Genomic DNA, 26,589 nt, shown 5'->3' on the forward strand with positions numbered 1-26,589 from the left:
AGAACACTCTGATCCCTTTCAACATCTGTGAGGAAAGAAGGTGAGAAAAACCCAAAGCACACCTACAGTGAAAAGGGACAGATCTGGAAAAGAAAATCACTAGTTTGGGTAAAGTTGGAGTAGACAATAGGGTTGAAGTAGAAATTTTGCCCTATTAACAGGCCTTAATTTTGGACAGATACTATCCAGAAGCTGGTAACACATTTGCTGCAGCTGGTAATCATTCATGTCTGTGCTATTTACATGTGTGTGTATACATGTGCATACACACACACACAAATTATATATATATGGATTTTATTACAAGCTGTTACTCATTTATGCTTTTCTTTAGCTATCTGAGGAACACTACCCTTCAACTTCTCTTTTTCTTTAAAATTACCTGGAAGCACAGGTGACATGAATTCCATTACTGAAGTATTTACACGTAGACTGAACACATCTCTGCAAGTTATGCCCTGCCCTAGACAGAAGTTACTGGAAAGAATAGATGAAATCCCTCTGATCATCCCACTCATTCTGTCAATCTAGGTAATATAAAGCTCCCTCCTACTTGCACATCACTAATAGTTGAACTTTGCTGTTTTATATTAAAAACAAGGAGGAGAAAAACATGTATTTTAAGGACCTATAGAACTGAGGGTTTACACGCATTTTCCCTCTGCTAACCTCATCTCTAATGACCTTCTTTAAGGTGAATTGCCAAGCAGGGTGAAGTTCTAAAATATTTAGTAGCCATTTATTTATGTATTTGTTTATTTATTTATTGTTTTCATCTCTCCTTTTCAAAAAGACATGAGTCTTATGCAAAGATTTCCCATGCTACCATGCCATCCCCCCTCCACCACGCTGAATTTCTTCATTACGTGATGGTATCTGAGCTCATTGTGAGACAGAGCACTGACCTATGGGTCAGAAGCTTCACGTAGCTGCACTTGTTTAACTGACAGTAGGATTGAGTCCAGATGCTTAAAAAAGCATAAAGCAGAAGACCAGCAGTAAAGGGGAACACTATACCTAAATAAAGATAGGCAACATCAGTGAGGGAAATCTACAACTGACAATATCTCTCTTTCAAATTTTCCTCAATTTGATAGGCTCCTTTGCCTCCAATAAGGCACAGGAGTAAATTTCATCACAAAACCTGTTAAAAATGTACACTCACAAAGCATTTGGGTCAACACCTCCACTTTGACCATATTGTTTTACTCCTGTCTTAAAACACTTTATTTCTACATTGTTAAATAAACGAATGTAGGAATGTCTCAGTGTAATTAGCTACATATGTCAGCTTGATTCGGGGAAATAATTCATTATATACATCTTGCTTTAGATAATAGCCCATTTGTACTGTGATTTAAAGTGGAAGGGATATACCTGTTACCAATGATTACTTTGGGGTCTACACTTTAGATCTTCTTCCAAAAGATGGCCTTTTTATACCCACTAGGCAGGTTTCTCTAAAGTTGGAATAGAGAATGAATTGCAAGAAATGAAGTGGGAAGAAAGACACAAAGTCCTCAGTTGTCACATTCATTTAGAGGTTTTTTGCATTAAAATGGATTGTTCATTACCAAGACATTCTGTCACTCGAGTGTGTCTCAGTTCACAGGTTAGTGGAGAGCCACAGAAAGTGGCTCCAAACCTTTCCATATCATACTTCAAAATTGTGGTGGGTGACTTACACTGAAATAAGAACAATATGGACTCCAGTGATGAAAACATATATAAGTTCTCCCACAAGCAGATCTGGCTGACACAAGTGGAATACACGTCTCTGATCACTGGTCCAGATCATCAGTGCTAAAATCCAGATACCTAGGATGATTTCCTTGTGTATAGAAAGTCTTCCTGAAAACATCACTTTTTTGAACTGACATTTAAAGTGGGGAGGGGAATCACTGTGGTCAAACTAAATTCAGCTATGTTGACATGGTTCTCCATCCCAAATGACAAACTACTGCTATCATCACTTCAGTCTGTTTACTGTAGTTTAAAGCTCAATATTACAGAAATGCAAAGTCATCAACCAGAATAATCATGTAGAGAAAAAGAACAGTTACCAAGAGTTCAAAGCCATGGACAAAATATGCAATTTCCAAGAGGCAAACTGGGATGCAGAAAAGTTGCAAGAACCCAGTAAAACCTGTAAAAATGTAATATTATGTAAATATTTCACTCTTGATTATCCAGTAGCTTTATTCCTGAGGATCACATCTGTTCTCAGGGACCTCAAATCACTCTGATTGAACAGATTACTATAATCTATTACTAGAATAAATCCCAGAATAGATATTACACTACCACTCAGAAAAAAATAAACTATAAAATAAACTTACCACCACCACCAAAAAAACTAATACGTAGAACTTCGCTCTTTAGCTCCTCAAATCTGTCATCTGTCATTTATCTCTGTTCTTTCTATATCAGTGACAATGTCTATTTTTTAAAACAGGAGACCAAGAATGGATATAAGGATAGGTAATGAAAAAATAATGCAGTAACCATAATGAGGATAATGGGATGTTCAAGCATTTCCTTAACTAAATGGCTGATGACAAGAGAAACTCTTTCAACAGCTACATGTAACAAACTACATTAAAACTAATAGGAGGAGAAAGAGAAAGAGTAGGGGCAAGTCGAGAAAGATCTGGTAGTGTTCAGTATAAAATTCAATATTCAATGTAAAATTCACCTGAGAGCAAGAGCTGCAAAAGAATGTGCTTACAGTGCAATGCCTGGAGGGGAAAAGAGAAGGGCATCCCACATGTCTGCAAGGAAAAACATTTATATTGTTTTCTAGTAAAAATATTCAAGGAAGCAGAATTGGAACTAAAACTCAAACTATATACTATATAACATATAGTATATATACTGCTACATCAGCACAATTTAACTTCAAGAAGCAACATAATACAACAATCTTAATAACTAGCATGTAACAAATAAGTAATTCTGAGTTCAAGATGATCAGATTTCTCAGCTTTTCCTATATCTGTGGCCACACACATTACGCAATTAAACATTTAAAGTTTAGGTGTATGTTCGTCTGTATTCACCTTTCTTCCAGTATTGCCTGTATCAATCTTAATAACATATTAGAGAACAAAATTCGTGACACAAACAGAAACCTGGTAACAGAGTCCAATAGCATAGTACTGGCTCTCCAAAGGGATGGGGAAGCTGAGCTCTCTTGGAAGCAAGGATGAGGTCGCAAGGAAGATGGAAAGAAGAGTAGGAAGGCACAGGGAAACCGAGCTGTGCAACTGTGACCTGGCCCTTCAGCCACAAAAGATGTTTCACATGGTATCAAGTACAGGCTTTTGTTGACCCATTCTCAAATCCAACCAGGTGATACATTTTAAATGCATGCTGATGATAGGTGTGGGTCAGTCCCATGCAGTTAGGTCTAAACGCAGTCTAGACAACCTCGCATACTCACAATAAAAGGTTTTCTATTTTAGAAGCACATTGCCTATCTTGCCTCTTCAGAAAGGAAATAAATTCTTAATTAAACTTCTTAAAATGTAGTTTAATATAGATAAAGTTTTTGTTTTAATCACTTTGAATCATAGAGTCTGCTGAGTTGGAAGGGATCCATCAGGACCATCAAGTCCAACTCCTGTGTGCCAAATTTATGTTCTGCTCTCTCGTGATAACAAATACAACAGAGGATGGATTCTCAGCAGTTCTTCATTCTCTTAGTATTTCACCAGAAAAAAGTAAGAGAACCCCTATATTAACCATCAAAGTGGTAAAACAGTCCACTAATAACTCAATGTTGCATGGATTACTTCATAAGGACAGGCTGGGGAAAATAAAACTTGCAAGCTGGCTACAGGGAAGATGACAAAAAGAAGATATCCGTGAGTCCAACACTCAGCAAGCATACAAAGACTTTGCATCAGCCCCTCTTGGAGATCCCTCAGTGACTTTAGAACAGAGAACAATCAAAAGAACAGAAACAAAAAAATCCAGCAGATGGCTCTAAATGAGGAGAACAGAGACAGGTGACTAACTAGCCTGAGAGAAATAAAAATAAAATGGGAGCAGTGCCACAGTGTTATCATTTTTGTAGAGCCACCTGGAGAGGTAGCAGGCTTATCAATGAATGCCAAAAATGAATAGTACCCATCTGCTCACCCTAATAAATAACCTTTACTAGAAAAAATACAAAAGAATATAATTCTCTCAGCACTACTCACATGTTTTCAGCAGAACTGTTTGTTTAAAATATTTATTTGGGTCTTACACGGCTTAACAACTATTTACTGAGAACACAATAATGCTTTAAGATGACCCTTGGAAGCACAGGGCAAGTCAGTAGCTGTAAGAATTCATGAAAACAGAAACCTCCAATAACCTCCTTTCACATAAGCAAAAGCTCTGCAATTACCACTGCTTTCAAAATGTCTTTAGAAAGATACCTCTGACCAACTGAATGGACTGATAGCAAAATGCTAATGAGAGGGCACTTCAAAGTCTGGAAAGTCAGTACTCCTCTGAAGGTAACGGCAGCAGAAAGTATCTCCATTCAAAAAGAACTTCAAGGACCATGGTACAAGATCAGTTTACCTCCTCTGCTGGTCCCCAAATGGCAAGGAGTAACCATTCTGCTGATTCTAAGTGTAGATTGAGAAAGGAGGTCACACATGGCTGCAGGTAAAATGAGGAATGCTCAGGTCTCCTGATATACTATTACAAAAAGAAATGGCATGGAAGAGAAGACTAAAGCAGGCAGATGGGTTTGCCTTCATGAGTCTGAAAGCAAAATGCCTCTTCTTTAGCATAACCTTTATCAACTCCAACCACTGCTTATGTAATGAAGGCGTAGGAGTATGAAACAGAAATTTGAACTTGCTAAAACTGAGACACTTCCAAGCTGGACTTTTGATTCAGTGGTGTATTTATTTTTCATAGATGACATACACAGCTGGAAAATACCCATGTCTGTTTCATATCTTCAATTCTACCAACTCAATATAAGCAACTCTGTTGGAGAGGATGAAAGTTTGGTAAGAAAGTTTCACAGATACGTAGGCTTGGCAGAAAGATCTCTGAATGTAGAAACTGAGGATGAGATAGAAAAGAAAGCAAGTTTTGATATAGAGAAAAAGATGTTTTGCTCACATAAAACTGTCTGGATTCACACAAGATTATCCAGAACAGGACAGACACTGTATACAGCCTGTATACAGCTACCACCATCTCTGCAAATGTTTCGCATAAATGTTTTTGCATTAAATTTTGACTTTCATATGGAAAAAATATGACAGAATTAAAAGATGTATGTACAAACATATGAAGGGAAAAGAGAATGCAACAGAAAGCACTTCTGAGGTGACAGAAATCACAAAATGTGAGCAAACGTACCACACAGGCCAGAGCTCTGTAAATGTCTGTACACATGGGGTCAGAGTTTCTTCATAGGTCATACAACAGAGTTTTAAAAACTTCCAAACAGCACTTCACCAAAATGAAGCCAGCAGATACTGCACTGGTTCCTACAGACTCAAGTGCCCTTACCAAGTAGTAAAGCCACGCACATTACTTCCACTGCTTTGTACTCCCTGCCTTAGCATGAACATACAGTTAAGTAATAAAAACCCACCAATGTGATTTTTTTCACCTGTGAACTGGCCAATGCTTTTTCAAATAATAAGAGCAGGAGTTCTCAGATACAAAACCAAACAGAAGGCTCAGTTTAAATCCAAATGAACAAAGCCTTCCACCAAAGAAAATAAACTTTCAAGGTCAAGTTACAGGATTTTAACTGTAGCATTTTCCACATGACATTCCCCTTCTAGTCCAACAAAAACAGCTGCTTTGGGTTTTTTAAGTAAGTGTTTTTATGAAACACTTGAAGCAAAGCCTGAATCACTGAAAATTTTAGTGCAAAATGGACATCCTTAAGTTTTAATTTCTGTTATAAAAATTAACCAGGATAAAATTTAAAGCTTATATAATGTTAATCGTTCAATATTAGTAGCAAAATATTCCTTCTATTCCCTCCTTTTGCTGACTGCATCTTATTTTTAAAACACCTGTGTTTCGATATGAGTAAGGTACATTGCCATGGCAGACAGATTTTACCTATGCTACAGGAATGAACAGAGGCAGCTGGTGCCACAGCCTTCTGATATCTTTGAGAATGGTAAAAAAAATTCTTTGAAGATACAACATACATTCTCATTTTATCAAGCATTAAACTCATTATAAGAAAAAAGCATGCCTGTAATGATCTACAGTTACACAGCCCACTGACACCATTCCATATCCTCTTTATAATGGTCTTCTGGGGACCTCCCAGAGCACAGCATCCTGCTTCTAGCATGCATAACACTGAAATACATTTTAGAAGAAATTTTAATCACCTAACCAGATATATTCCTAAACTTTAATCTTTGAAAACCTTTCACTTTGCTAAAAGCTTGCATTAAAAAAAAAACCAGAACAGCAAAACCCCACTAAGTTTAATAAATTTCTTTAAAAATCGGCTACTTAGTAAGGATTACTCTACCCAGACTTGAAAATATTTCAGGATTGTAGAATTTAGGCTCAAAAATCTCCCTAGGAACAAACATTTCTATTTGTCTCAGTGAAATCAGGTTCAGCTTTTGATCTTTTATGATTCCTCTTCGACATGAAATTTTATTACACATAGGACCTTAAATTGTTCCATCTTTCTTTAACAGATCTTTTTTCTTGAACGCATGCAGAATTATTTGGTATCTGCTCATTACATTGCAAAAGCAGAGCTTTTCTTCCCTTGCCTCTCCACCCAGGTTACCAGACTGAGTAATGGTCACCGAAAATAAAACTTGCTAACTTGCCCACCCATAAAAATGACACTTCTGGAAATCATAACTTATAGAAGTACAAGCAGCAGACGGATCCATTCTAATTTAAATATCTGAATCAGAGCCTGAAGGCCCAGTCGTTAGAAAATGGTCTTACTTTCATACAAACAGAGCTATCAATAGGTAATCAACAACACAGTAAGTATAAAATCTCAGTTTTGTTGTGTACCACTGAATCTTTTTAATAAACTCATTTTGCCTTATTTCTACTGACAAACCACAGGTATTTGTGGAAAAATGGCTTTAAAAATATGATGTCTACCTGCTTAAAAAGATTCCTTCCTACGGAAGTGGACCTACGAAGTGGAATTATTTTAGCCACACTGGAAGAACAAATTAAATGCATGAAATCTTTGCCAATGCTGGCACCAGGTTACTTCAGCTCCCACTCTAGGTCAGGAACATCAGAGTTTTTCTAGGACAACAGTCCTAACTCTGGCAAAGTCCAACCAGCCTACTATCAGACAGGTGAAACAGACTTTGTTTTTTGTCATATTACACCAGAAACCAACTTGTGTCTGCTGAATCAAGAGTGTTTGGTTTTGCTTTTAAGCTGTGTATCTACTCTAAGGGTGTGAATCTAATTATTTGGCCTCACTGTAGTATGCTAGGGGGAGTTTTGCTTAAATAATTCTGCTGGTTTTCCTGGCTGTCTTGGAAGATTAAGAAACTTCTGTGAGCAAAGCAAACAAATGCACAAAACAAAGCAGACGCTCTTGGTGCACAGTAGATGAGAGTTTTCAGCTACCTAGACATCCTTAATTATTTTCAGCAAAAAAGTCATCTGAGTAAAGTTGTTTGTTGTAGTAAAGGTTGTGCATTCCTCTGTTGAGGTAATCTCATCTTGGAACACTCAGCATTTCATTGACAAAATAAATAGAGCAGTTTTTTTCTTGCAACTAGTAAAAAGAAAGTGAAATTATAAAGAGAAGCCAACAACACCTTTTTCTGTAGCACCTAGAGAAGGCAATAAAAGGAGGTTTTCAGGTTTTTCATGCCACTTGTAAGATACTCTGTTACTACTAAGCAATGGCAGAGGGCTCTCTTGTTGCAAGAAGCAGCAGACCCTTTAGCCCTGAATATTTAAGAATCAGCTTTTTAAAAGTACTTATGTTTATTTATTACCTTATATAAGAAGGGATTATGATGACTGTAAGACACAATTTGCGTTACACAGCAGTCATCAGTGCCTGGTGCACATTCATCCCCCAGGCTGTGGTATATTTGTATCTAGAAATTTATTTTGGGATCAACAGAGAACTCTCAAGAATTACCACAAACAGCTTTCTACAGAAATGCTGCTCCACATCTCTCTCTGTTTATGCTCTGTCTTGCTATGAGAGTAAAAGCTTAGTTCCAAATGCAAATCACAGATTATAAATATCAGAAGGTGCTAGATGTGTCATCAGAAGGGAACCCCTAATAGCAACCATCAGTAGGAAGTATAACCACAGTTTGCTAAGAATTTTGTATTCACATCTGGTGATGACATCTTTATATAGTATCATCAGTGATGCTCTGAACGGGTACAGTTTGATGGGTGCCTATCTTTGGTTCTAGTGATACTACATTTTAAGAGTGATGTATAGTAAGATATGATTTCACAATGTAAATACATTACCTATATATGCTTTGCCTCAAAAAATTCTACTAGCTTTTTATTTTATTTTTTATACAGCACCTCATATTTCAAGGAATGGAAACCAATTCAATTTAAAATCACTAATATTCTTTTTAAAATCAAAGTACTTTTAATACTTTCAGGAACAGTACAAGGTCACCTAAGTCCAGATGCTGGCTTGACCATGCACACCTGAGGCATGAACTCCAAAATGCAGATGATTTGGCTGCAGTGGTGAGGCCATGTGTTGGTGTGTTTGCTGCATATGTGCACATGGAGAATGCGGACTGCAAAATACATCCTCCTCTGTTAAACCACTTCAAGTTCCATAGAGGATTTTTCCATGTACTATAATGCTCAAGCAATCAAATTTGCATCAAATGGCCCACTCTACTAATTGTTGAAGCATAGATTGGAATATTCTCACAGCTCAAAAAAACTTTGACGGATACAGAAAATATAGTGAGAGCTGCTTTTCTCCACCATATTTTGGAATTGCAGTAATTTCCCCTGGAATGGGAAAAGCAGATACCCAATTCTCAAACTAGGTAATTAACTACTGCTTACCTCTCACTGGTGACAGGCACCACAAAGGAGCAGCTTTCCCAGTACTAATGGAAGATTGGAGAAATGAAGTTTTAAACACCCTTGCAAAATTGCAGGGCTGAACAAATGAACATTACAAGGAAAAGAGTTTGTGCTGAACTTTGCTTTCAAGATGCATAAGCCCTCTCTTTTGGTTCAGAAATTCCAACTTAGTCATCTCAGAAAGAAGTATGAGCTCCAGGATAGTATGATCCTGATACAAAGAACTCAATGGCCTAACAACTAGAATTCCCCTCCCCATCAAAGACACCCACAACATGCACAACCTTACTTAAAATCTCGGTTACAAGTCCTGCAGAGAATTAACACATCAGTTATGGTGAAGGTCTATCTCCCATTTTCTAACTTCTCATGGCAAATACCACGTACTGAGGAGCAAAACTGCCCATAACGAAAGCAAAGTCTAATGATAGTAAGAGATGGATGGTCCCAGAACTAAGCTTAGGGATGACTTTTAAAGATAATCCCCAGATCAATCTCCTTTAGAAATGAATGCAATCCTCACAGAACTACAGGATCATAGAATAATTTCGGTTCAAAGAGACCAGTGAAGGTGGCCTAGTTCAACACCCTGTCCAAAGCAGGTCACTGCTTTAGGTCAGGGATTTGCCTAGTTGGGTTTTGAAAGCCTCCAGCAAGAGTTCCCACAACTTCTCTGGGCAACCTAATTATGGCTCATTTGGATTTAGTGTTCTCCCCACCATGAGTTCTTCATACAGAGAGACCCACACAAAACTAGTGCTTGCTAAGACACAAAAGCAAACCTAGAGTTGGCCTAACTGATGTTTTCAAAAAGGGAAAATGGGCAGATACTGTATGTGCAAAACTTGGGAAAGATTAAAGGTTCACAAATCACACAAAAAGAAATCTCTAACTTATACATCCACTTCTTAGGTCTTAGAAACTGCATTTACTATTTACTTCTATCTACTTTATCTATGCCTGATCTGTAGTACATTATGTACTATAAATGTCCTACCTTTTCTTTTCTTTTTGCATCTGGCTACCAACACGACAAAAGTTAAATACTAACTGATTTCTCAAACTCTTTTTAAAAATTATTTTTCACAGTTATGGATTTACATTCAAAACATCTAGAATATTTGTAATTCAGAATTTAGTTGTGGAAAGGGGGGTGTCACACCACAAAATTGGGAGAGTTCTCATTTTAAAATAATTCATTTCAGATGTCATATATCACAAATGGAGATGTTAATTAATGCAGAAAAATTGATGGGTTTATGATGAGCTATTGTGTATACTTTTCCAGATGATGGCAACATGCTGACAGCTTTAAAAAGTAGATGTGTTACTGTAAGGTTTATTGTCTAAGCAGCCTCCTTCCTCTGCAGCAATCTAACAGTTTACATTTACAGTTGATTATAACTTCTATTACGTTCCAATATTCCCTAATCATCTCAGAGACTGTGAAATACAGCATCATTTGTCTCAAGCTCTCTCCTGTAGACACACTATTCTTCTAAAAGTCTAAAAGACAACATACGCAGCGCCACCTCTTAAAGCATCCATTCTCAGTTCTCTTAAAATATTTCAGATAGCACAATTCTGTTTTCCTCTTCAGTAGATGTGTCAGCCAACAGAACATAATTCATCCTCAGGTTTACAGTAAGCTTTCCTTCGCAAGTAGCAGAACCAGCAAAAGTTTATTTCCTCTGTGTTTGGAGGCAAAGTTAGTTTGCAGATTCAGTGGTAAGGGACAAATTCATCCTGCTACCTCTACTTTGGCTGAGGAATTTATAGGGTTTCTCTCCTTCATTAAGCCCTTTATTCTCATACACAACCTGTACCTTGCTGTCTCTAGTGACCCAGACATTCTGTGTGAAATTTAACTGAAGTGGAAAAAAGAGGGCTTACAGCAGAGGCACAAGTACCATCTTGCAGACATAATTTCCTTAGGCCTTTATGCTTAAAACCTGGAATTTTTAAGAAAAGTATTAAACTCAACATAACAGTGTCTTCAAAAAGTGATGCAAAACATAGCACCCAGCAACAGCCTAAGTGGAAGTAGCACTCTGGTTTTCAAAATGATACAACTTTAGTCTATTCTCACCGATAAAGGTCACTGCTAAAGCAATCTGCCACTCTGGGGGCAGATTACACTTACGTACATCCACTTCACTTCTTTCATATCATTCGTCCAGGATACTCCCTGCTTTGACTGGGCTGCAACACATTTAAGTGTGAACAGATTGATTAACAACCAGAAATCTGAAACAAGCTGCTGCTGCATTTCACTGTAGATGAGCAGGGATTGCTGGAGATACTTTGTAGAATCAAACTATACGTGCAGAGAGGGCTGTACAACACAAACTGCACATTTCAATATGGGTGATCCTGGGCAGAAGACAGAGAGTCATTGCTTTTTAAGGGTCTGCTTTTTCAAAAGTATTGGGAGGTATGACAGCAATGACGACGGTGTTTTTGAAACAGTAGAAACACACAGAAAACAACACACACAGAAAAACACACTGGAACAATAAGCTATTTCAGAGCCAGAGAAGTTGATGAACTGACATATTCAAGCACAAGAAACCTAATCCGAATTCCTAATCAGTAGAGGTCAGACAACCTCTTTTTAATTATATTCTAGAATTTTTTAAATTATATCCTAGAAATTCATGTGGCAGTCATCAAACAGAAGGTTTGTGACACAGTAAGAAAAGTTTTCCCAACTTGTACAATAATACCTTGATTTTTTAACTATGCTGTCTCAACATATACAACAAGCAAAACAGGATGTCTTGCTTCACAATACATTAGGTAATATATTAAACAATACTTTTCTTCTTTTAATTATGTTTGACACCAAAAAAGTAGACTGTGTATATATTTTCATTCACCTGTTTCTCAGATTTGTACCTTAAAAATATTGTTCTCCTTCTAAAAGGAATTACTCATTTTTAGAGAAACAAAGGCAAGTGAGAAAAATCATTTGCTTACCAACATCCCTTCTCAATTGCAAATGCAGCAGTAGCATTATAAGCTCATCAATCAGCAGCTAGAAACATATAAAACAAATAAATACTTAGATCACCTACTTAATTCCTTTTCTGTTCTCTGGATCACTCCCTCAAGCATACAAATAATTCTGTAATACACTCCAAAATCATTGCAGATGATACACAATAACACATCAGCATGGCCTAAGCATCGGTCATGCTTATTTGAAAAGGTAATGTCTGCCTCGAAAGGTGCCTATGTTCTGTGTTATGTTGCAGTTGCTACAAAATGTTTTCCTGTAAAGCAGTAGAGAAAATACCACCTAAAATCTCAGCATCTTTTTGGTATAGCATTTAATGTTGCTTCAGTAACTCTTAAATGCCCTTGAGAAAACAAATCAAGGCTCCTTTTAATATTTTTTGACACAGACATAATTTTTTCAGGTTAGGTCTCACTGACAGCTATGTAACTGATACCTTAGAGAAATCTTATTTATTGCTCTAAAAACTGGGTGCAAACTACCAAAAGTATAAGCAAACCCAAGTGACAGATTTATGGCTAGTTACACAGCTGATAAACTGAGAAAGTGTGGTGGTAAGCTTATAAGCCTTTCTCCCTTGATTTTTATACCTACTATTCCTATTTATGCTACTAACACACAAGAAGCTTTCATAAACTTTTAGATGTAAATCATTCAGACTCACAACAGGGTCTGCCAAAGCAAACAGGACACATCTACATGGAATCTCCGTGTCCAGTGTCAACACCCACAGCCGACTCCCACCACCCTTCCTTGCCCCAAGCAGCTCCTTAACTTCACCACCTGACCCAGATAAGGCACTGGGGCAGCTCACCTAATGACAAATAATACAGGAACAAATAAGGTGATAGAAATCTGGTTCAGGGTAAAAATATTTCAAATGCTTCAGATGAGAAATTCAGCCATTCTGAACTATGACTGTCCAGCAGCTATGCCTACAAACTTGCCCTTAGCAGAGGAGTTTTTTGTGGTTGCTTCTCAAACTTGCATAAATGTAAAGGTATCCCAACATGAAGCTGCACTGCTTTACATAATTTAAAATAAAATAAAAGACAGCATTAATAGAGATACCTTCAATGTGATCCATGATAAAAACATACTCTATTGGATAATTAAACGTATGATATTAGAGAACCTCCTTATTGCTCTGAGGCAAAGAGAACCTATCAAAAATTTGCATTTTTAACCCTTAATGTTAAATATAACATGGGGAGGTTAATGTATTTTAAAATTAGACATACAATAAAGTTACAATTTGCTTCCTTTTCTAGCATAAAAATATTTTCAATGACATAGAAATAGATCTGTTTTATGTGTAATGAAAGATGATCAGATTCAATCTTATCATTAGCAAGAAAGAAAAAGAGGTTTACCATAAAATATCTCTTTAAAATGGAGGTCCACCACTAGGAAAGCCCATTCTGTACTTGCCATATCATAGACACACCAATAAATATATTGGTTTATGTAATTACTATCTCAGTAGGTAAGGAACTAGAAAAGCCAACATCCCAGCATTTCCTGAGCTTACTACTAATTAAATCATATGCATACCGGTTCAATCCAAGGATGATCAAAGTTAATGAAAAAAATTTCAATTTAATTCAATGAACTGTGGATCAGTTCCAGACATCTAGCTGCTACTCCGTCCGCTTTCTTCTTTATCAAAAAGCACTCCAACAGTGTGAAAGTGAAGAGGGCTTCATATGAGTCTACAGATTTTGTGATTTTCTATTTCCCCTCAGATCTGAATTTTAAATTAATTGACAGTTGACTACATTGCATAAAATTAAGTAATCTTTTCCATGAAGGTGTATTAGAGGCTACTCCGGGTTAGGAAGGAAAACTGACTACTAATATTACTGTTATATCAATAGCTTTAAAAGATTTCAACTATTTCTTTCATACACAGGTTTACCCTCATTATAAGTTGATTTGAGTGTCCCACTATTCACCCCTGCAACAATATATTGCCATATCAGAACATGTAAAATGTCAGTCCAATGTACTAGAAATAGGGCACTAAATTTATAGGGCTTTCTAAGATGAACAGAAAGACAAATTAATGTCATCTAAAGCAAAAAAAAAAAAAAAAGAATCAGTGCTCAGATTAAAAATCTATTTCTAGTCACATTTCAAATGCAATGTCACAACTGCCAAACAACTTCACTAAACTGGACATTACATTTATGAAACCTATCTGAATAGCCTTTGCTTCAATTCTGATTAACAATGTTTTTTCACATTCTTTTTCACTAAATGTTTGTATTAAAAATGATAATTTAATTTTACCATCTCAAAACTCATCTCCCAGTGCTGTTCAGGTGCTTTGTAGCCATGGTTTCAGCAAATGTCCTTTCAGATCAGCCTAAAGGCTCTCATTCCTTTAAAACAGAGCTGGGAAGGAGCTGGTCAAAAATCTTTATTTAGGAAATCAATATATGCATCACTTTTAATAGCCACCGCATAATGTCTCAAATGCAATGAGTATCACATAGGAAATTAAATAATAATTAAAAAAAAAACCTTTCCTGTTCAAGAATCAAGCCAGTTAAATGAAAACTGAAGTTGTCAGCTTTCAACAGGAAGAATAGTGTCTATGCCTGAAACTTCCCATTTCATCTATACAAGGACACAAGCTTAAACAAAAAATGGTGTTTTGGCGTAGTTTCAATAACATTTATGCATGCAGTGCTGCCTAGTTGGCCACCTTACCTCTTTCCTATTCTAAGACAGATTTCGAGCCTTTCTTGTTGGAAAAGGCTTTTTTTTTAAATCGTCACCTCCTTCTACTTCATGTTGGAGAAACACACTAAAACCAATGGAAAGGGAATGGTCCTACAACTTTTATTACCACACCTCAGGTCTCCTTCGCTGTACCTACTCAGAAGCCCTGGACAACTCTGCTGTGCCACTGGGAACCTAATGACCAGGGAGTCAGAGCTGCAGGATTTTATTCCCATGCAATGCAAAATCATCTCTCATGGAGACCTAAAATCCTGAACTGGAATGTGAAATGATCTCCCAGTATGCTTGCCCCTTCTCTCTCAACCCCTCTGTGAGATGAAAGAGGTGTAAAGAGAGAGATGTCAGAAAAGGATGACTGAAATCCCTACCCTCTTTCTTCTGTTTTGCTTTTCCAGAGAAGTTTTCGGCAGAGCCACTTTTAGGCATCCAATTAAAAACAATGTTAGCAGGGCTTTTTTACTGGGTCCAGACATGTAAAAAATGGTTCTTAAACTCAGCCCTTGCCTGAGTACACCATAGTTGCAAAATAACAGAGTTAGAGTTTAAGGTACAATGAGTAAAAACGGAGCCCTATAAATTTACCCATGCGCTAATAACTGCTCTTGAGAGAAAAAGAGATACTTTCTTATATTTTAAAACACTGCTAGCAGCTCATTCTCCTTAATAAGAGCCCACTACCTTTGAAATGTTAAATGGGACCTACTAAGAAGTAAATTCTGTTTGCTGTAACACTTCTTAGATAATGTGAAAACCTTTACTGGTTTTGTACAATTCCCTATCACTGAAGCTCTTTTCTGTTGAGTGAGTGAAACAGAAATCAACAACCAGCTTTTTTTATTCTCCCATTTTTGTGCTAGTGACTTAGGCTGTTGTTTTTCCTTACTGTTACCATAGTCTAGAAGCAGAAGACACCTTCATCTCTCAAGAACTACTACCCAAAGTCTTAAGCCAGAATTGCAAATACGTACTATGTCACAACAAACAAAATTTGTTTAGAAACTCTGTATCATCATTTACATTTGATCCCAAATCACATGTGTTGCAAACACAAATAAAGCATGAAAAAAAATAAAACAAAAGTATAGGGAAAAGCAGCTAGCCTACACAGAGTGCAGTACTGACTTGCATGTTGTAAAAGGAAAAAAAAACCCCACCACATCAGTTTCTAAACGACACAGTTCGTTCCAACCCATTTAACCTACACAAAATGCTGGACTCTCATGAACAGCAAAATTTGCAAACAATACAACAGCTCTGCCAGCAAATCTCACACAATCATAGTATCTGTCTCAATACAGTTGGTCTCACAGCAATACAAATTTCAGAAGGTGAAACAAAAATGAAGTAAGATTGCACTGCTAAACATTTTCAGTTTGCTTTCCTTTACCCTGGTCTTTTTAGCAAACTTACTTACTCTATTTACATATTTATTTTTTTACTACTCCGCTGTTATTTCCTTGATTCCAGCACTAAAATTTACCATAGGTGAATGGATAATGTATTTCTTCTAAATCCCATATGACTGTCAAGCCTGTGTACTGCCTCCTCACTCTTCCAACAAACTGCTGAGCCGCAAGATGAAGACTTATTTCACTCTTTTAAGGACAAGTGTACCCAAGAAGACACAAAAGAATTAACTGCCTAGCCAACCTCCATTAACCACCTTAAAAATTATACTTTGCATATTCTACAGTTATGAGTGCATATGGGTTACCAAAAGACAGTAAACCTGATGCGCAAATATTCCACTTGTATTATGAAACATCTTCTGTGACTACACCGAATAAATGCATTAATTATGTTTAAAGCCTAAGGGTAAAAAAAGTAGTATTTTCCTTAAAAATACTTCAACTGCAACAACTGATACTGAATTATAAACAATGCTAGTTATAAATATTCATGATAAATTTAAGCCCCCTAAATTTAAAGTTCTGCCTATTCAAACAAATATAAGTCAAATTTTAAAATGCATTTGCTCAATCCTGTTCCAATTTCCTGATACAATTGTGCTCTGGTTTTGTTAAAAGTTTACAGCCAGGATTAATTCATATGTATTCAGGCAGACCTAACTTGTAACACTGTATTTGATTACATCTGAACACAACTGCCTTTACAGCATCTCAGAGGTGCTGACATCTCCAATAACTTGTTAAAGAAGAACTAGTTCCAAAATATTCTGTAGCAAGGAAAGCAAGGCAAGCATGACTTAAAACACAGATTTAAATTGTGTCTCCATGCAGTCCCACTATCACCAGATTAAAAAAAAAGGTTTGAAAGTATAACACTAAAAAGAACAAGACTAGTATTGCTAACTTCTTTCTTTGTCACTAATGCTAGAAAATAGGAAATACTTGAGTCCATGGCTCACAGCTCCCTAGGATAATGGGCTTCCAAGCACCTTCATGTTTCAACAACTGTGATGTTCCCAGGTTACATCTCCTATAAGGCTTGCTAATACTGATATACTTACTCTACACAAAGCCCAGCACAACGAACAAAAGAAATTCTTTGTCTGAAAGGCCTTGAGAAAGCCACGTATTTTAATTAGGTCAGAGAACCCTTATGTGACACCAGACACATGCAAGTCACGCTTCCCTCCAGAACAAGCTTCAGTGAAAGAAAACTGAAGACAGAGCTCAGAATGCACATCTCAGACTATGGCACAGAAGTATATATATACATATATATAAAAGTATATACATTTAAGACTATGCACAGAAGTGGATGGATGCTCCATCCAGTTTTTAAATAACAAAGGCAATACCCTCTCATCTTGCATTCCGAGCCAAGATATACACACTGACTAGGTGGAAGAAGATATGCAAGTCAGGGAACTAAAGAAAATAACAGCATAAAAGAATCAAGTTTTTATTATTAATGAAGAATAAGATGTTATTATAGCTCAAGGTCACATATGACAAAACAATCTTCAGTTAATGCCACATCTGTTACATACTGAGAGAATCAAAATTAAAAGAAAATAATTGTTTTGATTTTTTTTTCTTTAAAATCATCTGTAGAATTGCAATTTGCCACATGCTGAAAGATCGTGTTCCACACAGGCCCAGCAGGGTCTGCCACTCAGGGTCAAGACTGAGACCACAGGGGACACTAGGGTCAAATGAACTCCTAATATCAGGTGACAAAATAGGATTTGGTAGAATCTGCAATATCTCTTAAATTAAGTTTATTAAAAAATGAATCCTTTAAATAACAACTCAGGTAGCCTGACAAAGTAACTAGAATAAACATGGTGTTCCCACATACTTAGTTCAAGTCTATCCAGCACAGTTTCTGTTTGTAGAATGAATACTATATTAAGAATATAACTTGCCACAACAGAACAGCAATAAAATGGTAGTGTAAAAATAAGACACATTGAGAATGGAAGTGGAGGGTGGAATCCGAACCACAATCTGTGCATGGAGGAAGAGGGACAGAAAGGAAACAGAAAAAGCTGACCTCTATCAAGCAACATCTCTCTATCTGTTTAGAACAACATTCTTTCATAAAACTTGACAAAGTTAGTGTGCCCACATAAAAAGCAAGCAGCTTTACTAAGCTCAACAAAACTTACCTCTATTTAATTATGTTTTAAATATGTGATAATTTTATGCTTATAATACCATGTCTGTCCATTTTACAACAAACTCTTCCCATAGAAAGACTTGGTGTAATTCACTATGCAATTTTCACACTGAAAGTAATTAGTATAATAAAATCAAAGTCAAAACAAAAGTTGAAAAAAAGCTATGTTCCCAGTCAAAATAAGTGAGAAAGCAATTTAAAAAATTATGCTAACACTCTCAAAAGTAAGAACACTCTCAGTGAAGGTCTTGAAAACTTTCATGAAAGTCAAACCAATTTAGAAATCCTACTTACACACAAAAAAAATAGAAGTACTATTAAATCTGTGTGAGGACCTGATAATTTGCTCTGTTTACCTGTTTTCTCCGTTTTAGATGCAGTGAATCTACTTCACCAGGAATCATTTCCAAAAAAGGAAAAAGTTAAACAAAAATTAAAATCAACTGCATAAAAATGAATTAAAGGAAACAAAGCATGTGTACTGCCAGGTTAAAACAAACAAGCAAACAAACAAAATAAAACAACAACAACAACAACAAAAATCCCCACAACCTGACCTTGGTCAAAACCAATACTAGGCTACAAAGCATACCTGAAAAAGCTAATCACAGAAATTGTAGAACAAGGAGATACTTAATTCAGATCTCTAGAGAGATGAACTCTCACAAATGTTCCCAGAACAGTATTTCAAAGTATTTCTTCCCCCATTCCTCTTTCCCGCCTTTCAGCAGAATGTAAACCCATCCCTATAGGAAAGCTGGCAGCTCCACTTCATAGGTCTGCATCCCCATCTAAATCAACACTTATTCCCAGCTGGAGGGAACTCACAAACTTTATTAGGAGACACTGACCCCCATTACCTTTCGCTGATGCTGCCATGGGGTCACGTAGATAAGACTGGAAAGTTAATGGTGGGGTTTGTAAATTCCTAACTATTGCCTCTCCAGAGCTCCCCGAGTCCACTCTCCATTCACCAGAGCATCCCATCCTATCCTATCCCATCCTATCCTATCCCATCCTATCCTATCCCATCCCATCCCATCTTGCATCAATAATAACTGGTGTGTAAAGCATGGAGAACTTAATTCTGCCACCTCCTCTCACACTGAACAGCAACTTATTGCCTAGGTAGTTAGGCAGATTCCAAAGGGATTATATTCAAGGATCGGGACATGCTCCAATATAAAGATGTTAAAATTTGTCCTTCTGAATTTCTTTTTCAGAAGATTATTATTTTCTATCTCTCCCTCTTTCTCTCTCTCTCCCATTATTGTTACACACCTATCTTTATGTCTCAAGTCTCATAATTTTCTTTGCATTAGGCATAAGGAAATGCATGAATTCTATATGGAAAGCAAATTTAGATAGTTATCATACCTGTCCTTAGCAGTCGCTGAAGATGAAGAAAGATATTTTAATTATTAAATAAACTAAAATTTAATTATTAATTAAAATGGAGAGGGACTGAAAACTTGTTACTGAATAAAAAGGCTGGCAGTGCTGCTGTCAAAGACCAATTCAGAAAGCTAAATTTATTTTTGATTATTTACCTGCAAGCAGAGATAATCTTTCTTTAGCTCTGCTTCTTTTGCCTGTTAGCTTTAGTCAGTGCTTTGTTCCTTCTCAGGCTGAAAGACAAATTTTGACACGGTCACCCTAGATATAAAAAACAGAAACAGAAATAAAATAAAAATAAAATTCTATCTAGAACTGTGAAGGCATGTAAGGAAGTACTGACAATTCAGCTGATCTTACAAATGCATCAGAAGCATGATATATATAGGAACATGTCCCTAATGCACTATCACTCATTGTCAGAGCTCTGAGGACATAAAACCAATAGTGAGACAAGATGAAAGATCAAAAATGTCAAGGATCATGCAAAAGTAGATACCTTAAACTCTACCATTACTGCAGTCCCTAATATGGCTGTATTGTTTTCCTCATTTCAACTAAAGCACTGCTCCATAGTCTTCTTTCATCTCCAGAAACAATTTGCTTCAGCTTCCTATTCAAACTGCTGATTTTTTTTCCTGATCAGAAGTCCAAGCTACTAGAACAAAAAGTCAAACATGGATGCACAGCACAACATAAAATGAAAATGTGCTGCAAGTGGAAAATCATATTCCCCTTCCCCTCATCTGACAGTCAGAAAACTAAATGGATTGCCTACTTACAATCCACTCAGTCCTTGATGTTTACCCATCCATTGTAAAAAACAATTTTGCTTAACTTTCTTCCACTAGAAAAAATTTAAAATATTAGTTCCTTCCACATGCCCCATTATCAGAGGTCACATCTTTCCAACACATTATAGAAGAACTTTCTACTTTTACTTTACCTTGGATAACATGTTTTCTTACATCAGATCCACGCTACCTTACATCAACATGATACTTCTACACCTACTAATACTTTGATCTAGGAATTGCTTCCAACAAATAATCACACAAGAAGGATTTATAAGGACATGGCTACTGAGGTGGAGTTTCAGGGAAGGACTTAAGCAGTGGTCCTTGAGTGGAGCTGGCCCCTAGCATCATCTGACAAGAAAGCCCATGCCCACAATGCAGGGAGCAGAAGAACTGGGATGCATGCAAGCAGCAGGATGTCTTTGATTTCACATGCTTGAGACATGCGATTGGGTAAGCAGAAAAAAACCCCACAGCACACAGGTGCTAGCTGTGCACCAATCCCCGAGACTGAAAGATGGAGAATCTGAGATGAAGGGCATGACCTTTACCACCACAGCATGACCGTATGCATGCCTGTATACATACTTATATGTTTTTTGCACACTCACATACACATTTATATGTGAAAAAAAAAGGTGCTCAAGAGAAGAAAGAACTTTGCTCTAGCAAAACATCTGAGGTGCAATCATGATCTTTAACTCAAAAGATTGGCAGTACCATTTGTAACCAACCTGCCAAACTGGAAATCACAAGTCAGCAAAAAATATACAGGGATGGCTACAAAGAGATTCTCAGTTGCTCTTAAACAAAGTATCAGTCCTTGTTTTACAGCTAAGTTTGCTTCCTCAGCTAAAATTTTCAATATCCTTTGAAAGAGGACAGAAATAATATCAAAATAACTACATAATTTAGCCTGTCTGGCTGACAGTTACTGAGAAATAGGATGATAGTGTAAATTGCAGAGGAGGGAGAGGGGTTACACAGTGTGACTCTAAAGGGGCATAAATAAAAAAGTGGGATGAACTCAGGGAAGAGGGTGGCATAGGATGAGCATCAGAAAACATTTCTTAACAGCAATACAATATAAAGTAGAATATATTTTCCCACAGAAAGGGAAGTTATTTAAGGCTGAATTCGATAAAACACTGGAAAGCACAGCAAAGAAAGCATTTCTGAATTGATGAGGTCATGGATGAGAACACTTCATTAATACTGTCCTTCATACTTCTCATTATTAGATTTCTGAGCAAGATTTCAGTATGACAAAAAATTACACAGCAAAAATATGGTAATTTTTTGTTGGGTTCTTGTCTTCATCAGCATTAAGGTAAGAAGTGTTTAGAAGTGTCATTTGCATTTGATGCAACTATTACATGCTGAACTATTTAACCATTACTGGTAATTTTAATCCCTATCAGATATTCTCTTGCCTATAACTGTAACACAAAATTATCCATTTAATTCTGGCCTTTTATAGTGTTTTTATTTCAAGCATTTCATAGGACTTTACCAATATACATCCACTAAGAACACCTTTCAAAATCAGCATGGTGTACAGCACTGCATTTCATTGATCCAGAAGTTATCCTGCGACTCCTGAACTGTCCAGCTCCTTAACTGTCAGGTAACACATTGCCCATGAAGTCCTCTGGAGTTGCACATGGCCACAGGAAATTAGAAAGTTAAAACTGTGGCCAACAGGGAAGACAAAATTCAGTGTTTCTTTTAGTTCAATGCCTGCAGCACAAGAGATCATGAACTAGCAAAGGTTTAGGAGCAGTGGTAAAACACGTATTCCCTTAAAAGACCTAGTACTACAACAGGCAATGCACTGCTGGTTGTGGTTTGGTTTTCCTATTACTACTATTCTTACAATCTTACTTTAAACAACACACAGCATTCTGCAATTCAGTTTGGAAAGAGATGGGGTAACTCACAAAAAGATGACCAAGAGAAGAGTTTTGTCACAATTTTTCCTTCCCTCTGAACTCCCAGGTAGAATTTTTTTAAATGCACAAAGAATTTAGGAGTATAGCTGAATTTGAAATATGGAAGTTTCTCCTCCTAAATAAAAATGTTCTTTTCTACAGGGCAACCAAATAAATGCAATTTTTTTAAAGTAGCAGAGTCAATCAAGGCCTCTTGTTGATACTGTGGAAATCTTATTCACCATAGGGAATGGTTGAATTATAGTTTGTTACATTTGTCACTGAAATCCCAAAATTCTTGTGATTTATAATCCTTCTTTCAAAGGTCCTACTCTACACTGTGCAGGATATCACTGTGCACGACCCTATCAACCAAGAACTAAGAGCAGGAAAGAAAAGAGATACCACACCACTGCAGCACAGAAAAATTAGCATGTTTTCATAAACTGAAAAACAATTATTAAAAGAGATTATAATATCACTACAATCAATTATCCTTCTGACCCCCAAAGAAAAATAATGAAAACCAACAGCAGCATGCCAGGAAAGCATGTGCTCTCTGAAAGTGTTCAGTGTCATGTCATAAAGCTGAAATAGTGCACCACAAGGAACAATCCGGCATCAGACGACAGGACATAGAATATGTTCTAGAGAATAGAACAGCTGTTTCTTTCACACCAGTCCACAGCCTCTGCAGGTATTTCATCCAAATTCCTTCCCCCCCCTTGTCTTTTAGCAACTACACACTTAAACATTCCCAGTACTATTATATCCTTTTCAAAGTGCTTATTTATCTCAAGAGATGCAGAAAGGCAAGACATATGCCACCTTTGTTCCCAGACCAAAGGCTGAAAGCAAAAACTTCTATACAAATGAACACCCACCAACCGTAAATTCAGGTGTAGTTTTCCCCTCAGGAATGAGGAGGTAGCTAATGAAGTGGTTATTACTGCTTCCCCATACACAGGCTCCAGTGTCACAGGACACACAGCGGTCATTTGGGCTGTGTCCATCCTTTCAGTTCCCTGCAGGCTTGCAGTGACATTGCACATTAACAAAGGCCAGCAGAAACACGTGTATCCCAGTCACAGCAATGTCCACTCCCTGCAGAATGACACGACTTCCGGGACCATAACCCATCTCTTCCAAGAAACCACAGTAGCAAATGCGGAAGATTATAATTAATTTTTCCAGTTAACAGTGCCAACCCAACTGCACAACGGTGACAAGTTTCTGCCAAAAATTGATCTTCCCTCCTTGAGTGTATTAAAGGTTAAGCTAGAAAAGGGAGACAAGAGGAAAGACTTCTCTCCTTTGATAGATTTACTCTGCATTTAATCACGCATTGTATGCGCTTACTGCTTATTCTAAACATAGGGGGTTTCTAGGCTTTTTCAAGAGACAAACATGGTTACCTAAAAAAAAAAAAGTAAAAAAACAAAACTCACAAAAACTGTCAGGGAGTTTCATGAGCAGGATTAGCATCTGAGGCTATCTAAAAATAATTTATAATTACTTTTCAAATATTAAATCAATAGCGTTCTTATAAACAAAATTTGCTTAATGCTTTCATCCCAGTTACTCCCTCATCATTTAGAGATACAGACTGCAACATGAAAACTTTATTTCCAACAATACCTGAGGGCTGTTGTAAAATTAGATGGAACAACTGCCACACTCATCCACAGAATGACATCACATAACTTTGCTAAACTCTCAAACCTAAGTTTGGCTCTGTATGTGACAAAAACATTATCTTTTTAAGCTGTCTGAAGCCCACCATCATAACAAAGGGCAGGGTGGCCACTGCTACTTTCAGGGAAGACGGTAAGTCCATAGATACAAAGCCAGAGTTCTGCTATAATACGTATTAAGCAGCCCAGCCAGCAACAGCTGCAAAGATAGGGAGCATCAGCACCCCAAATGGGCTCTGATTCTGGCATGGCAATTTGCATCAACAACATGGCTTGGGCTACAAGGAGCATTTGGTTGGTCCCACTGGCAAATGAAGGGCACGCTTGCTTTGTATTTCTCCATGTGGGTGTCCTGAATGCCAAGACCTAAACCAAAACACACTGCTTTACAGCTTACAAGGGAAGGCCTCAAAAGCAATGCTCATCCCAGTACTGCAGCTGCATATGTTTTTCTACATTTCCTGTAACATTTCTAGTTTTGGTTTTGATAAAGAGAACATCCAGGAAATTTTCTGCATATGGAAAATCTCCATTTTCAGAAGCCTAAAAGGGCTGCTAAAACATAGCATACCTGTAAAGATAAACTTGAAATAAATTCATGTGTCTATACTAATTACATCCAAAAGCACAGAACTATTTTAGTTCTTTAAAACAAACTGTAAATTACATCAGATCTAAAACTGACAAGAATACTCAAATGCATATGCAATAAAATATGAGTTAAATTAGAAGCAGCAATTGAAGCACTGTTGCCAGAGATATGTAGAGTATCTACATGATAGTTGTTTTACACATCTACTTTATAGAAAACAAACTGTGAAGGAAGTAGGAACCCTGTCATGATACCTGAAAGGAGGTTCTAGTGAAGTGGGGTCCGGTCTCTTCTGCTGTGCCTGCAGTGAGAAGACCAGAGGAAATGGCCTTAAACTGAGACAGGGGAGATTCAGGTTAGATAGTAGAAAAAAATGTTTTCACTGTTAGGGTGGTCAGGCATTGGAATAGGTTGCCCAGGGAGGTGGTGGAATCACCATCCCTAGAGGTCTTTAACAGGCACCTGGATGCAGTGCTGGGTGAGGGGATTTAGTGGTTTAGGGGTTACAGTGGCAGTGCTGGGTGGACAGCTGGACTGGAGATTAAAGGCCTCTTCCAACCTTGATGATTCTATGATTCTAAATAAATTGTACTGCTGATAACATTCAAAAATCAGCATTAAATACAGCTGTGGCATAATACCTCTAAGTTACGAAGTTAAGTTTATTCTGCAGTGGCAAAACTTTAAGCAAAGGAGGATGCTTGATGTGTGGTTTAAATAACATAATTCATCTTAAAACCAGATATTGAGAGAGGAACAACTCAAACATCCCTATAACATAACAGCCCCTGGTACACTAGCACAGATGAACACCGACTGCAAATGTCTATAGTGATTTCAGAGAATCACAGAATGTTGGTGTTGGAAGGGACCTCTGAAGACCATCTAGTACAACCCCTCTGGCAAGGCAGGATCATCCTGAGCAGGTGACACAGGAACACATCCATGTGGATTTTCCATGTCCCCAGAGAAGAAGACTCCACAAACTCCCTGGGCAGCCTGTTCCAGTGTTCTGCTACCCTTAATGTAAAGTTGCTTCTCACATTGAGGTGAAACTTTTGTGTTCTAGTTTATGGCCACTGCTCCTTATCCTTTTGCTGGGCATTACTGAAGAGTCTGGCATCAAGCTCTTGTAACTCACCTTTGAGATATTTATCTTATGAGATCCTCTGACAGTCCTCTATTCTCCAGACTAAACAGGCCCAGCTCCTGCACTCTCTCCTCATAAAGACAGATGCTCCAGACCCCAAATCATTTTTGTGGCCTCTGCTGGACTCTCTCCAGTACGTGACCACTGACTGCAAATGTATACAGCGGTTCCGAGGCAACCCCCTGCACACATCACTTGTTGCTCCTTTCCTGTCCCAGTATCCATCCCCCCGCGCCAGCATCCACCTCCCCGTGGCACACCAAGTACGGGGCGCGCACACTACGCTGCTGCCCTCGCCGACCACCGCTTCTGAGCGCTGGTTTCGCTTTCCCTGCCGCTCGGGCCTTCCCTCCCCGCCCTCGGGCCCTTCACAGCCGCACGGCCGAGCCCGACAGGCACCCCCGGGACAGTCGCGCCTTGTGATTCCCGCCGGAGCTACCGGGCAGGCCCGACCCGGCGAGACCCGGGAACCGACCCCGAGTCCCCCGAGCCCACCGCCCCCGGGGCTGCCCCGGCCGGGGACGCGCCTCGCCCCGCCCCGCCCGCGCCTCGCGCCGGGCCCGGGCCGAGCTTTGGCCGCTGCCGCTCCGCGCCGCCACTCACCAT

General features: G+C 37.9%; 1 protein-coding gene across 7 annotated transcripts in view; it reads right to left on the bottom strand.

Annotated features, from left to right (window-relative positions):
* The window catches only part of FARS2 (phenylalanyl-tRNA synthetase 2, mitochondrial), a 232,768-nt gene that overhangs the window by 205,716 nt on the left and 463 nt on the right, over nt 1-26,589 (bottom strand). The window contains exons 1-3 of one of the 7 annotated variants that reach the window (XM_042049165.1): nt 25,088-25,263; nt 19,975-20,080; nt 12,049-12,106 (exon numbers count right to left, since the gene is read on the bottom strand). In XM_042049165.1, the coding sequence (XP_041905099.1) occupies nt 12,049-12,054 (6 nt within the window). In that variant the 5' untranslated portion in view covers nt 12,055-12,106; nt 19,975-20,080; nt 25,088-25,263. Of the gene's footprint in view, nt 1-12,048; nt 12,107-19,974; nt 20,081-25,087; nt 25,264-26,589 lie in introns of those variants that run through there. The other 6 variants (XM_042049162.1, XM_042049163.1, XM_042049164.1 and 3 more) reach the window with 6 other exon arrangements.

The sequence above is a fragment of the Corvus kubaryi genome, unplaced genomic scaffold (assembly GCF_017639235.1).
Source record: "Corvus kubaryi isolate FWS band 111438036 unplaced genomic scaffold, C.kubaryi_AGA036_p1.0 69, whole genome shotgun sequence".
Taxonomy (NCBI): Eukaryota; Metazoa; Chordata; class Aves; order Passeriformes; family Corvidae; genus Corvus; species Corvus kubaryi.